Raw genomic sequence first — 14,608 nt, 5'->3', positions numbered from 1 at the left:
ACATAACCCCGGAACTGCTCCACTGTGGGTTCACTCCCCCAAGAACACATCCCCGAAGGCTCTGCCACCACCTGCTCTGCATCTAACACATCGTCCTGTGATGGAGGTGGTGGTGATGGTTTTGGTGTTGTTAATGATCTTGGCGGTTGTGAAAACATTGGCGGTAGTGTTGGTGGTGGTGATTGTGGCAGGATAAACTTCTCATTCCAAAAGCATGCTGCCACCTTCGGAAGAATGCCCTCTTATACCTCTTCCACGGAAAAAATTGCAGTCAGATGTTTGGTAATGTTTTCCAAGATGAAACTGTAAAATATCACAAAATTCAACAATCCATTCACAGCTTGTTAGAAGTGTTGACGGTGTTTATTTAGAATTTTACATTTTTGAGTTGTTTAAATAATTCGAAAAATATATGATAGCTCCTGCAAGCAGTCAGTTTTTAAAGAAAAAATAATGATAGTGTTTGAAAGAGGTTAGCTACGGCAAGCAGTAAGAATTAATATACAAATGTCGCGGTGCTGATACACCCGAAGGGGTTTAGCAAGTGGTCACTGATGTTTATTTACGACCATCCTCAGGATTTGGTTTGGGGAGGCAATGGATCAACGGTGTTTGCCTCAACCCAGATTTCCCTCTGAGAGGAGGAGGACTAATAGATCACTGAAGTTTTCCTTTAGCTCTGCTCAGAGGCAAAGCAGTATCTATTTCAGGAATCAAGCATGTTGGTGTATGGAGGGTTTAAATTTAAGGGGTATGTTGATGGATGCCAGTTCGGAGATAGTCAAGGTGGAAATGACCCCATAGTAATGTGGCAATACTATCATCTGAGATGCACCGCTTGTCTCATCTCCTAAAACTTAGGTCACATTTTCTGGTCAAATGAAATTATTCCGAGAACGAAAATGATATTGGATTCTGCAAACCCAATAATTTTTATGAAGGCTAACCAAATACTGATCAAAAAGCAGTTAGTGTAGAATACTAGCCTTCAAACCCTTAGCTTTACATGTAGATGTGCACTCCTCCATCTTGTATGCATTAAGCTTGGAGCGAAAACCTACATATTCGGTGAGAATCTGACCACTGCCCTCATTTTTCTTTACCCTTGTAACACTGTGGTTAACAGGTGAAAACTTTAGATCATCTGGTGCATGGTTGGATGGGTCAAATCAAGACAAATTATATCATATACATCGTGACACTTGATGTGGTAAATCAAAGAGTTTATGGCGGATTATATCAGATGTTGAGAGGAGGAAGGGAATTTAACCTCATGTAACTGTAAAGGAAGTCATAAAGGTGGAGTTCGATAGGTCTTGGATGGCCACGCCAGAGTAGAGGGGCTTATGGAAGGTTGTTGTACCTCTTTGAAGCTCATGTTATCATCAAAATCTGCCTATCATTGAATATCGGATGACTTATCAATTTTGCCACACCATAGATGGAATCATATCATAAAATGTCACAATGTCTCATTCCCATCTTGGAGACTGATGCGACTTCCAAAAAACTTAGTTACACATTAACTTATAAAACGATTTCTCTTTAGGATTCGCAGTCTGAGCATGATTTTCTATATTAAAGTTAATGTAACTTGCTATACAGGCCTTCTGTTCAAAATGCAGAATGTGATTAACCTTGTCAAGGATGGCTCTATACCGAATGTAGTGCTACAGTGTTTTGGCATGCAAACATTAGTGTTTCTGCGGTGCGAGAGTTAAACAGGATTTTTCGTCATGCCATTTGGTGGTAGGCCATTCTCGGGTGCAAGAGGCAAATATGATTGGTGATTGTGACAATCACTGGGTAAGGACAGATCTACTTCTACAAAATGTAAGTTGTCACCATCTGTGTCCATGGTGGCAAATTTCAACTCGTATATTCAAATTCCATTATCCACTGAACATTGGCTTCAGATAGGTCTCGGCATCACAGTATGCCAGAAACCCCAACCAGTCAATTTTAGCTAAGTTAGTGAACTCAAGAAATTTCCCCTCCTCACTCTGGAATACTGAGCGAAAGGCTGAGTGCTTGTGTCACAAAACTATGTGAGAGTGCAACTTATCCTCAGAACTGTAATACTGAAGACATCGCTCGCACACCCACATTTTACCGTGCTTTTGCGAGTGTTGAGAATAGAGCAGACAGGACAACTTCTTAACGAGGACAAAATTAAGATGCACCTCGTCGCCACTCACACGAATAACCAAAACTTTTAAATGTCTATCATGATGCAAATAGACAATGTGAATCAGCACGATATTTGCATTTTTTTTAGTATTGCAGCTCTCATCAATAATATACTACTGAGAATTCAAGCAACCATACACATTCATCGATATATTATTAAGTCTTTCAAAAGTTGTAATGTGATGCAGATACATGGGGAAGTAACGTCATTCGTGTTTAACTCCGCCATTGGATTCGGATAAGAACCAGCACGACTAACATGCTCAGCCGCTGGCACCACACCTTCCATTACAGCTTAGAGGAAATACTCTTCACGAGCAGTGGCGTAGCGTGGGTGGGGCGGAGGGGGCGGCCCGCCCCGGGCGGCAACCCGCGGGGGCGGGTCACCGGTGAAGCGGGTTGAGATCTGATCTATGATTCATTCATTACATGTGTCAGACACACTATAATGTTCCATTTTTATCTACAATTTTGCGCACCAAATATTTTTAAATATTTATTTAAAAGAAAAACTGCGAAATCACTGACAGAGCTCTTTATAACGTTTGTTTGTTTACATACGAACGGCAACATCGCATCACGCCGCGCCGCCTGGCGCGCGCGAGCCGAGTTGAGCGGCACTCCTTATTATGTTCATTACTCATACAAAATCTTGTTTCACGCGTCGGCCCGTGTCGATGCCTCTCTTTGAATTTAGTACTACGCATTGTACTGTAAAGTTTGACCTCAACCCATGGCAAACCAAACAACTTCCGCAAACCGGGACACAGTAAAACTCCTATATTGCCCCGTACCGCGAGCGCAGGTAAATCCAAAAAAATTTTAAAACCCAAACTAATATCAGGCTTAAAAATACTAATAAGGTCGCGAACAGTGAGAGGAGGCAGCAAGTTAAAAAGACGCAAAATTTAAATGACAACATTTAATAAATATATCTATCATAAAATCGTTTCATCACAAATCGGTGCATCCATCATAAAATACATAACCTATTACTACTTATAAAAAAATAGCTATATAATAATACTAAAAAAATACTTTAACCATTCCCCCAAAAAATTATAATTTGATCATTAACTTCGGAGCTCCGAAAATTAAATATAATTTCCAAAAAGGCATTAAAAATATATAAGAACATATTAATACAAATACAAATACAAAAATAGATACGCACCGGGCGTATCACCGCTGTAAATACCAATTAACATAGGCGAAATCTAGCAAAAAATTGACACAACTTAACATGCAAATAAATATACCAAAAATTTAGCAAATTACAAATTATGGGTTTACAAGCCCTTCTCAGTTAAGTCATTTTCTAATGGTCGACGCCTTTTTTCTTCTAGGTCTGGCAGGGATTGGGTGAAACACGCTGAACGTAAAATCCCAGTTTCAGTTTTATTAGTCCGTTAATTTAAATCCCAAAAATCCACAAATTATAGTTTCGCACCAGGGGTCAAAGGGGTCAACGGGGCAGTGGCACGGCTGGCACTTACTGGCTTTTTGACGTCGTGATGTCTGGTCACCAAATACACTCGTTTGCTCATGGGTGTTTTTAATGGCAAACCCTTGCCATTATACGTTACCGTAGCTGCAGGTAATTGTACGGATATGACGAATCCTTCGCCATACCGTCTTGGAGTTTATTTCGGCGCACATAATTCATCCTTGGAAAATCCTCGCGATATTCACACACGCCTCACCAACCAATCGCGTTCATCGTACCAAAGCGTTCTAAATTATATATATATATATGAACCCCGTTCATATTCAAAAAGGAACACTCGTATACAGTTACTTCGATGTGGAACCATCACCATGGCCACCCCGCGTTTTACTTCACGTGCGCGCCCGCCTGGGCCTACCAGGCGACTCCGCTCGCCCGTCTCACCTGACGTCACACAATCAGCTGTTCTGCTCGCACGCCGTCTAGCGCAGCGATTACCAACATGTAGCTGTCAAGATGCTTAAAAATAAGTTTGAGGTAGTTCTTGAGGTACTGGAACAATTAACAGATTCATCTCAAACTTCCGAAACAAGATCGGGAGCCAGTCTTCTCCTGACAGCCATGCAGTCATTTAACTTCCTAACTTTTCTTGGCTTATGGGCTGCAGTGCTATCTGAAGTAGATGACGCACAGATTTACCTGCAGCAACGAGGACTAAGTGTGGATAAGTGTGCTCAGAAACTCTGCGCTTTGAAAACCCTCTTAGTGGAAAGTAGAGACCGTTTCGTGCAAGAAGCAATTGACTTTGCTAAGACTCACTGCGAAAAACTCGGAATCTAACTCAAAACGAGAAGAATTCACAAGAAAAAACACATGCATGGTGATGAATCTTCTGAAGATGCAGCTTTGTCTCACGAACAGGAAATCCGTCGAGAGATTATCGCATCATTCGACAAGATCATTCAAGAAATGACGACTCGATTCCAGCAAATTCAAGAAATATCGGACAAGTTCGGATTTTTGATGCCAGCGAAACTTTTGAACAGCAAGTTCGAGTGTGATCTTTCCCATGTATTAGAAGACATCGACAAGGACGAGTTTCAGATGGAGCGGAAGCGTCTTCAGCAGTTTGTTGTTGTTGCCTGTTCTGAATCAGAGGAAGATATAAGTGGTAAAGGACCACTGGAGCTCCTCCAGTTCATTTAATAACTGAATCTCGGAATTTTGGTTCCAAATATAGTCATCTTGATTCGTATATATTTGACTTTGGCGATTAGTGTTGCAAGTTGTAAGAGAAGTTTTTCAAAGTTGAAGCTAATAAAAAATTACCTCAGATCTACTATGAGCTCCGCTAGACTATCAAACTTGGCTATATTGTCGATTGAACAAGAATTGGCTGTCAATATTGATTTTGACAAAGTTATTTCTGACTTCGCTGCTCATAAGGCCCGTAGAATCTGCTTGTAAAACCGCTCATCCTATTTTAACTTCAATAAAAGGTACCTCATTGCATATGAAATTTAATTTTAACTAAGCACCTATAGAATGGGGGTGGCAAAATGGGTCTCCCGCCCCAGGCGCCGAGATGGCACGCTACGCCACTGTTCACGAGGACAGTCAATTTTAACACAAGCTATACAATTGTCTCTTAATGCAGACAACTTTGTATGCACAGCTCCCACAGTGAAAGCTCAGTATGTGGACACATTAATATCTAAGCAAATAACATGACTAAGCATCCACCCACCACACTTAGCAAAGTTATCTACATACTCTCGGAGTGCCGGAATAAATACTGTATTGAAGACTAGAGCTGGGTCATCTGTTAGAAAAATGGGGGTGGCATTCAGGCAAAGTGAAAAGTATTACTGTTTGGTCCATCTTTAATGTCCTTATTGACGAAATTTGCAGTGTGTGTCAAATTTTGAAAGCGCGAACAAGTTTATCGACTACAGCCAGAAAGGGCTCCTTGCACCTGGAGAGAAAGCATTGAACATTATTCAGCTCAAAGAATATAATTTGCTATTCGGGAATCAAATATCTTGGCCAAGAATGCTGAGTCCATAGTTATGGCCTCTTGGGTAGGCAATCTGGGGATGAATTAGAAGTCCACCTCTGGGTATACTGTGAGACGTCAGAAGTCAAAGCTTTACTCTCATTTAAGTTTCGCTCTTTTGTTGTGTAATACTACGGTATTATCAGACTAACTGAAACTGTTTGTTATTGTTTTACGTTCGAGGTTAATACCGCTTCCCAATACTTTCGGCAGTGTTTTGTTTTGTTTCACGCATGGCGGCGCGCGCAGCTCGTGCTGCGTCGTCATGACAACTGCTAAAATAAATAATCGCGCGGCGTTTGGAACAGCTTTAACGAGCCTATGCTTGATTGATATTGACATTTCATTGGCTTCATTAAAAAGGACGCTAACGTGTCGCGGCCGTGATTGGCCCTTTTCAATTAACAATTTAATTTCGGCAAGAGAGAAGAAAAAGAGTGGAAAATGACGCCATTTAGTGCGTGTGTTAGTGTATTCCCTCTGGGAATATTTTATTCGTGGCGATGCTAATTTCGGCGTTATTGGTCTGGAAATTACGTCAAAATACTGGGCAATATTAATTGACGCCCTGTAATTGAATGCAGAAGAATCGCATTCAATCCACGTGAGTGACGAAGTATTTTACGAACGACCTTAATCATCCAGAGTTAAGGTATGGTCTGCATCATCGCTATATAATAAAATTGACGTAAATTTTACCGTCAACGTATGCGAACTGTAATTGTATAAACTTTGGATTATCATAAAATTAGTTGAACATTGACTTTCGGCGATTAACGGCAAATCTACTCACATTAGCACAAACTATATGTACACAAGTCCAGAAGTCTTTAGGTTAGGCGTTTCATGCTCGAGCAAGCCGGAGCAAAACCCCAAAACTTTTACTCAGTGAACAATTTCAGGAACTTTATTTATTTTGTATTATTTTATTCAAGAGTCAGGTTATCTACGACATCCCATAGACTTTATTTAATATTTGTTTGTTTGGTTATTATTTCCATGACTCGAGGTTTCTCATTATGGTTAAAACAATAAAATAAGTCTTATTGTGTTATTTTGTTGTTAATTCTTGATTACCTCTGGCGCCCTATTATTAATTCCTGGAATAATGTTCCGAGTAATTTAAAAATGGAAAATCTTAGTTTCATCAAGTACACGTTTGTGTACAGTTGGGGGAAGGACACGACATTACTTATTAATGTAGGAAAGGGAAAACCAGATGGATATGCTTATCAAGTTATCTGTAAATAAGAGCGATAAAATTATTTATTAATGTATGAACAATTTGGAACAGAATTATTACTTGTGTAAACAAAAAAGCTTCTAAAAATATATTATGTCAATATATGACTGTTAATATAAACTGGTAAACAATAATTATTGTTAATGTATACACACATTCGAACAGGAATATTTCCTGTGTAAACAAATATGTACTCAGTCATGTGAAAGAAAAAATTTAAAAGTGTAAACACAAAAGTATTAAAGACATATTTTAAAATACTATAAATATAAAAAATATGCCAGTTAATTCTTCTCCTGAGTCGCCTAGTGAGATACTTAAGTCTTAGTCGCTGAACATGCCGTGGGAGCGAGTGTGATGCAATAAAACAGATCCGAGTTCAGTTAACTTTACGTTTTCTCAGCTAGCTGGCAATATTCTCGTTTGTTGCGATCGTTGCACTCGCACCAGTATATAAGGCCTGTTACTCCTCACTTCGCACCAGTCAGTTATGCAGGGAAGGCAGCTACACTAATTCCCTAAGGCCTAGCTCCACGTTTCAAATAAGTTTTTATCAGCCACCACTGTTTTAAAGTTGTTAGGTTTTTAGGCGACTCTCTTTTGCAGGTCGGATACCCTGTGCTCCGTGGCCTGCACTCCCTGGCAGGCCCACTACGACCACATAATGGGTTAAGGTAATTTATTTACACACACACACATCTGTCCACATCCTCAACCCAGGCCCTGGCTTGCATGTCACTAGGCAGAGCAGGCACTGAAAACTGCGACACAAAACCACCACACAATTAAAACCACCACAAACAACACACAGCAGGATCCCAAGAACAAACAACACCGCCTGAGCTCCAGCATGGACAGGAGTTCGCTGGTTGCGGGGGTGCTCCTGCACCTTCCCCCTCTCCCAAGAGGTCACCCTCTCAAGGGGTGAGGGATGGGGGTTTTCAGGGCCTTCTCCCCTCGGTCCCAGGGGTGTGCCCTCTGGCAGAAGCAGGGTGGGCGAATTTGCTTGTGCGCTGATCATAGCAACACACGAACAAGCCAAATAGACTCCTGGTGCTCGACTGATTCAGATTCCGAGCCTGAGGGCTCTGGGCAAGAGTGTGACAGAATCTTGGACACGGGGGGTTTCCGATCCCCCAATAAAACTCCATGCTATGAAAGGGCATATTCCCAAACTCGACTCAGCAGTGCAAGAAACACTGTTGAAAAATAGGTTTAAAATCCTAGCACCTGTTGAAGGGGCGCGAGATGAGCCCGGCCCCACGCATCAACTGCCACAACAATCCACTGATGCAACCACCCAGAATCAACAACCCTGATGTCGGCCAGTACCGATCTTTGTCAAAGATGGCAAGCAGCTCAAGTGGATTGCTAAGCTGCTGCCTGGAAATTGAATAACTTTTCGAAACTCCGTTTTGAGGGGCCAAGAGCTGAAACTACTTTTTGGCTCCAAATAAGATACAGTAAACTCCCGGTATACCGCGCCCCGATAGATCGCGGAATCTGGTATATCGCGGGTCAAACCATGTCCCCCAATCAGAAATGAATAATAATAATAATAACACAGTAGAACCTCCTTAATTAGTGATGGTCGGGACCGAGATAATCACGGATTACCGAATTTCACGGACTAGCGATTAAAAGCCCGGAAGGTCTTGTCAAGCTTCTCAGACACCGGCGTGCAGCTGGGTTAAGGCCAAGGTCATGTGACGTATCATCTCCCGAGGCTTACTGCACCTTGGCAGCAGATGGATTAAAAATAGTAAACTCTCCATTATCCGTGTTAATTGGGACCCGCCGATGCCCGGATAATTAAAATCCTGTAAAAAAAAAAGTAATAAACCCGGATAATCCGTTCACGGTAAGGGCCGTCTTCGAATTAGTCTCGGCTTAAAATAATACGGCACTGCCTAGCCATTAGTTCAGGGTCATTTACAACAGCCGAAGAGAGAAAGATAAGATTGTGCTGAACTTGCACACATAAATTTTGGGTACCCCCCCCCCTCTCCCCCCCCCCCCACCACCACCACCTATCCCACTTCGTCCAGCCGAATGCCAGCCAGACACGTCACTCACCAGGCGCCTGCCGTGCGTTGGCGGGTGGAAACAAACAAAGGGAGACGGGAAGCAGAAGTCAGGACATCCCCCTCAAGTTTAAAGAGTGACAAATGTGACAGCTGAAAGGTGGACGACACAAAGGGTCGGTACAAACAGCGTTGCAGAGTTTGGCGGCCCATGCGAAGGCTTGCAGTGTTTGCCGGCGGCCGGCCCGCGTGACGTTAATTTTAAGCGCTGACAATTTTTACTTCTCTTTTTTTTTCTGCACTTTTAAATCGTCCCGGATTATCCGATTCCCGAATTAGCGCGTCACGGATTAACGAGGTTCTACTGTAATAATAATGGAATAAATGGTTGACAGCCGATTAGGATAATTTTGCATTGTAACTCACAAACTAAGCATCGGGCAGAAAAAAGCCTAGGCGTAGAAAATGTCCGCAGTGAAATTCTAAACAAGATATCTCCGTACATTATTCCTCTATCTTGTAGTGTTTTCAAATTATGGTCCAATCCAGCCCAGTGTTATTTTCTGAAACACTAGTTCTTAACATTTTTTTTAACCCACAAATAAAGCATCGGACAGGGGACCCGATAAAGCCCACCGTCCAGCGACATTATCCAGCATGACTCGGCTGGGGATTGAATTTGGATAGGTTTGGTTGACGGCAAGCGCTGGGAGGGGAGAGGCGAGCCGAGAATATGCGACCAAGACACCCGGGTAGACGGGAGGAGTGGAATATAAGCGCCAGTGATGAGAGGGGCGATTAAGCCGAAAGGGGGGAAGTCTGGTGACCTTGAGTAGTTCACTCATTTCCGTCTGCACACTTCTCGTGGTCACGTGTGTTGACAAGCGGAGACATATAAATGTTTTGTTACAACTTGAACCTACAGACGTAATATTATTCGTTGTATTATACACGTTCATCTTTTTACTTTGGTATAATGTTTTAACATTAAATAGTAAAGTAAATCAGCTAGCGTATTTTTAATCTTTAATCTTTGCCGAGGAATTCCCAGTGGTCCAATACTTACGTGAACCATACTGTACCACTTTTGCCGTGAGGTAGTAAACAAGCCCCGGAAATGTTTGTGTAGCGGCCTCCCGACCTTTAACCAGAGGCTGGGGAATATAACACTTGCCTATCCGAGCCACACATACTCAGCAACTCGACACACCGTTTGGTGGAATAAGTAAAGACAACGTTTAACAGACTTTTTAATACGGCGCCACTGATTGCGCTAAAATTATTTTGGCGCAATTTTTGTATCCCACATGTGACCATTTATAATTTACTGTAAGCATGGATAACAAAGTTTAACCACTTTACACGATAGACGATTCTTTATTTTATATTGTACGAATGCTAGAATCGTTTTTCACGTATCTGCTGCATACTTTTGCAAAAGACACGCTATCTGTAAGTACGTAAATCTAGAATTTTTATTTTTGTCAATCAAACTCGGTACTTTGCGATTCATATTCGGTTTGAAGTATTACTATGGCCTTTCTATTTAGAAGACTTTGACCACAGAATCGTGTGTAACCGCACACACTGCACTTACTTTGTTACGGACACTCAGACGAAGCAGATACTGTGGCTGACACCACGAGACTGGCAGCAGCTTGTGTGCCGCACGTGTGTATGGCGGCGTGTGGCACGCTCGTAGGCCGTGCGACAAACTGTGCGCGGCATGCGGAAAAAAAAAATTCAACATTTAATATTTATCTTTAAAATTTATTATTTTTATTTTTTCACCCGCGTTTAGTGAAAACTGGGGATGCAAAGTCCGCACAAAGGCGGGCCGTCTATACTGTGCGTGCTTGCCAACCTATTAGAACACAGGCGGTGTTTTATGCCTTTCGACCTTGGTCACATCAAAACATCGCGTTTATGCAACAACGCGGGTAAAAGTTATGTCCCCCGACAACCGCGTTAAATAGGGAGTGTACTGTAATTACATAGCACAAACACTTTTGACCATGGCCGGGTTTCACTACTACACACATGTACATGAGGATGAAAAACCGCGCAATTATGCCATTAAGAGCCTTCCTGAATGGGGAATACTACTGTAGTTACTTTATAGTCCATTTTTCCTAGAAGTCAAGTGATCTAAATGACTTCTTGACAGCCAAGGGGTCTAAGGACATACAACAATGTTTTAAAAATTCTAAAAATGCCTAGAACTAAAAAAAACTAATGAGGGTTGTAACTGATACTCATAGTCAAAGACCTAATTAAGACATTGGAACACAAAAATAAAGTTAATCTTTCAATTCCATATAAAAATAATTTTTTCAAACTGCAACTTCCATTTTCTTAAAATGATGAAAATTCTACTTTGACCCCTCGTACTCTATTGTCCACATTGAACATATTTTGCAATCATTGTTTGAAAATATTAGAGTGTCACAAGCACATTAACAATTACATACTCCTCTACTTGGTCACTACTCACTCCTTATACAAAAATATTATTTATGCTATCAGACACCGATTATTTTATCAACACATTAATTCGACTAATCCTAATCTGTACTGAAGTCTATTTCACATTATTCCAAAATCAATTTATACATAACATTCTTGCCTGGATAATAACTTCAAGACCCTAAAAATTCTTATCTCATTTTTATATCACTTTTCAGTCCGTGTGCCATGACATTGCCTTACCCAGGATGGCAGACACCCAGGTCGAAGCCGAGTTATCCGAGAGGCTATCCTCTTGTCGAATCATTGCCTTGGGGGCAGGTGCGACTGGCTTGCAGAAAATGATTACTTCCTCTGCGACAATGGGAGATTATGTACATTAAACCCTAAATATTGACTCAGTTGTTAGAACTTATGGCTGGTGACCCAAAGGTACGGGTTTCTATATCTGGCTCGGTTGAGAATTTATCCATTTTGGAGAAATTAATTTTTCCTTTCATATCCATACCATGGACAACAATAGAGAAACATTGCAGAATCTTATCACCTAGTCTGCTTCAGTCACACCATGGCCATCTGCCTGTAGCGATGACTGGACTCTAGATCTGCCTGTAGTAGGCCGATAGTCATCGTGGTGGTGGTGGTGGTGGTCGTCTTTGTGGTCATTGATGTGGTCGTGATTCATGTCCATGTCGTTGTATTTATCAACGGAGGTGTGATATTAATACAATTATTATTGGCTTTAAAAAGTATATCTGAAATACAAAAATTGTTATTGCGAATATTAAAAATTTCAATAAAACATAATTTAAAAAGTCAGACCCATTATAAAGAATTAAGATATTGATTGAAGAGGTATTTTATTATAAAATGTTAATATGAAGATGCCGGAAATTAATTCTATTATGCACGCAAAAAAATAGGTAACAAAAAAATCGGATAAAAAGTTAACATGTTTTACAGTTCATAAGGAATAGAAAATTTTCAGTTTACTTTAGTATTGAAGCTCATCAACAGTGTTATAATTGCATAATTTTAGATTAAGTCCATGTTGTGCATTCGTTCAGCATCAGTGTGGGAATGTGTCTTGTTTGCAGCCACTGCTAGCACAGATGAAACACTGCAAGTGTGGACGTTCCTGAAGGATGCCGCCTCGCCGACCAGCCAACGCCGTCCAGCTCGCCGCTTCGGGGCCGTCCTCCGTTGACACACTGCTACTCTTCTAGCCTGGTGCCAGTGCTGCAGTGTGATGCTTGCAGGCACTGTTATCGCCGAACAAACACTGCAAGTAAGGATGTTCCTGAAGGATACCGCCTCGCAGACCAGCCAGTGCTGTCCAGCTCGCCGCTTAGGGGCCACTCTCTAGTGACACACTGCTACTCTTCTAGCCTGGTGCCAGTGCTGCAGTGTGATGCTTGCAGGCACTGTTATCGCCGAACAAACACTGCAAGTAAGGATGTTCCTGAAGGATACCGCCTCGCAGACCAGCCAGTGCTGTCCAGCTCGCCGCTTAGGGGCCACTCTCTAGTGACACACTGCTACTCTTCTAGCCTGGTGCCAGTGCTGCAGTGTGACGCTTGCAGGCACTGTTATCGCCGAACAAACACTGCAAGTAAGGATGTTCCTAAAGGCTGCTGCCTCGCCCTCTGACCGGCACCACCTGCACTGCCACTTCCAGGTGACAGGCTACTTTCTCTTGCTTGACGTTTACTTTTTCTAAAGTATAACACATCTAGACGCTGGGTGCTCAGCTTCTTGTACAGAAGCTTGAAACATCTTATTGTATGCAAATTGGTATACATTTGAGAAAATTAAATGATATTGGCTAAATAACAACTAAACACTTACAATATTAACTCCTTTCTTGAAATAATTTATACATTTTATGTTGTTTTTTATAAATGGTTGAAACACTTGTTTCAAATAATATTTGCCATTTTACTTTTGTATAAATAAACATTTTGTCAAATTAAAGTTTATATGCCATCGCCAGTATTGTATGTGCCATGACTTACGAAATAAACTGTTAAACTGTATATTTACATTGTTTTTTTTAATGGTGACCAGAAATAAATTTTGCTTGATTTTTGTATAAACATATTTTTCTTACTCATGCTATAATCCCATAATTTACATGATTAAATTGATTTTTGAAAGCATATTAATTTACTAGTATAATAAATCATTTGTGTGTATAGTGGAATTTTGTTAATTAAAAATAACACAACAGGCCATATTGGGGACGAAGCCATGGCGGGGTACTCAACAATTTTCAGTGTTGTAGAAGGTGTATGGGCACTAATGTACAGAAATGGAATAACCAAATGCGCAACATTAACAATTATTTAGGCCTAATGACATTATTACTTACTCAACTGAAAGTTAACTGTTGGCCCCTAGTTGTGGCGCCACTGAAAGTAAACCTCTGTTTACTACTACAGGCCCCACGACAATGGGTGCCACTGAAACACTAATCTTGCTTTATGCTGCTACTCCTAGCTTGTGGTAGCCTCTGTAATAAACCTCCTTGCTATTGTATTGATGTGTTCTCACGGGGTTCTTGGCGCCTACCCTCGTTGCAGCAAATACCAGGACCGCTACTGCTGGATGGTCTGCCCAGACTGATAGTCCAGCTAGCACGTCACTGCCCTGGGTTACTGTATGGAGAGTAATTATAAAAAGGAAATTTAGTGGTGTTACGTGAATAGTGGAAATTTGCATATAAATGAAATAATAATGATTGAAAAACATATGATTTTAATGGTTCTTAAATATTGGTGTGAAGTTACGTTTAAAATGAGATTAATTGAGAAACAACCAAGGTGTCAAATCTAGGTGTCGGAAATTAGATGCAAATGACGTCACTAGAACACGTCGAATATACTGCCGGGTCTAGCTATCCGTAGTCGGAGTCTTGAGGCTCTCTTCACAGGACCTCCAGGTGGTCTGCTGCTACACTGGAACTCTGGATGCTGTAATGCTGTAATTAGCGAACTACAGAGGTGCTGAGGTCGCCGGGTATCAGCTGAAGACTCGACATCCCTCTCGTGCTGGAAAGTCTGGTCTAATTCTGGATTGGTCTCACCAATCTTCGTGGTAGAATCTCAGCTGGCGCTGCCCTCAGATGTCCGGAACCACTACGAGACGAAAACGGGACCGACGCGGAAGTTGGCACTCGAAGT

At 41.4% G+C, this 14,608-nt stretch overlaps 1 protein-coding gene across 1 annotated transcript in view; it reads left to right on the top strand.

Annotated features, from left to right (window-relative positions):
- The window catches only part of LOC134542602 (protein cortex-like), a 102,129-nt gene extending 88,613 nt beyond the window's left edge, over positions 1–13,516 (top strand). The window contains exon 9 of the mRNA XM_063386982.1: positions 12,524–13,516. Coding sequence (XP_063243052.1) covers positions 12,524–12,633 — 110 coding nt within the window. The 3' untranslated portion in view covers positions 12,634–13,516. The remainder of the gene's footprint in view (positions 1–12,523) is intronic.
- Positions 13,517–14,608: the final 1,092 nt, after the last annotated feature.

Source organism: Bacillus rossius (assembly GCF_032445375.1).
Source record: "Bacillus rossius redtenbacheri isolate Brsri chromosome 9 unlocalized genomic scaffold, Brsri_v3 Brsri_v3_scf9_1, whole genome shotgun sequence".
In the NCBI taxonomy this organism is placed as follows: Eukaryota; Metazoa; Arthropoda; class Insecta; order Phasmatodea; family Bacillidae; genus Bacillus; species Bacillus rossius.
The sequence above is the reverse complement of the archived record's forward strand: the minus strand, read 5'-3'. Positions and strand labels throughout refer to the sequence as shown.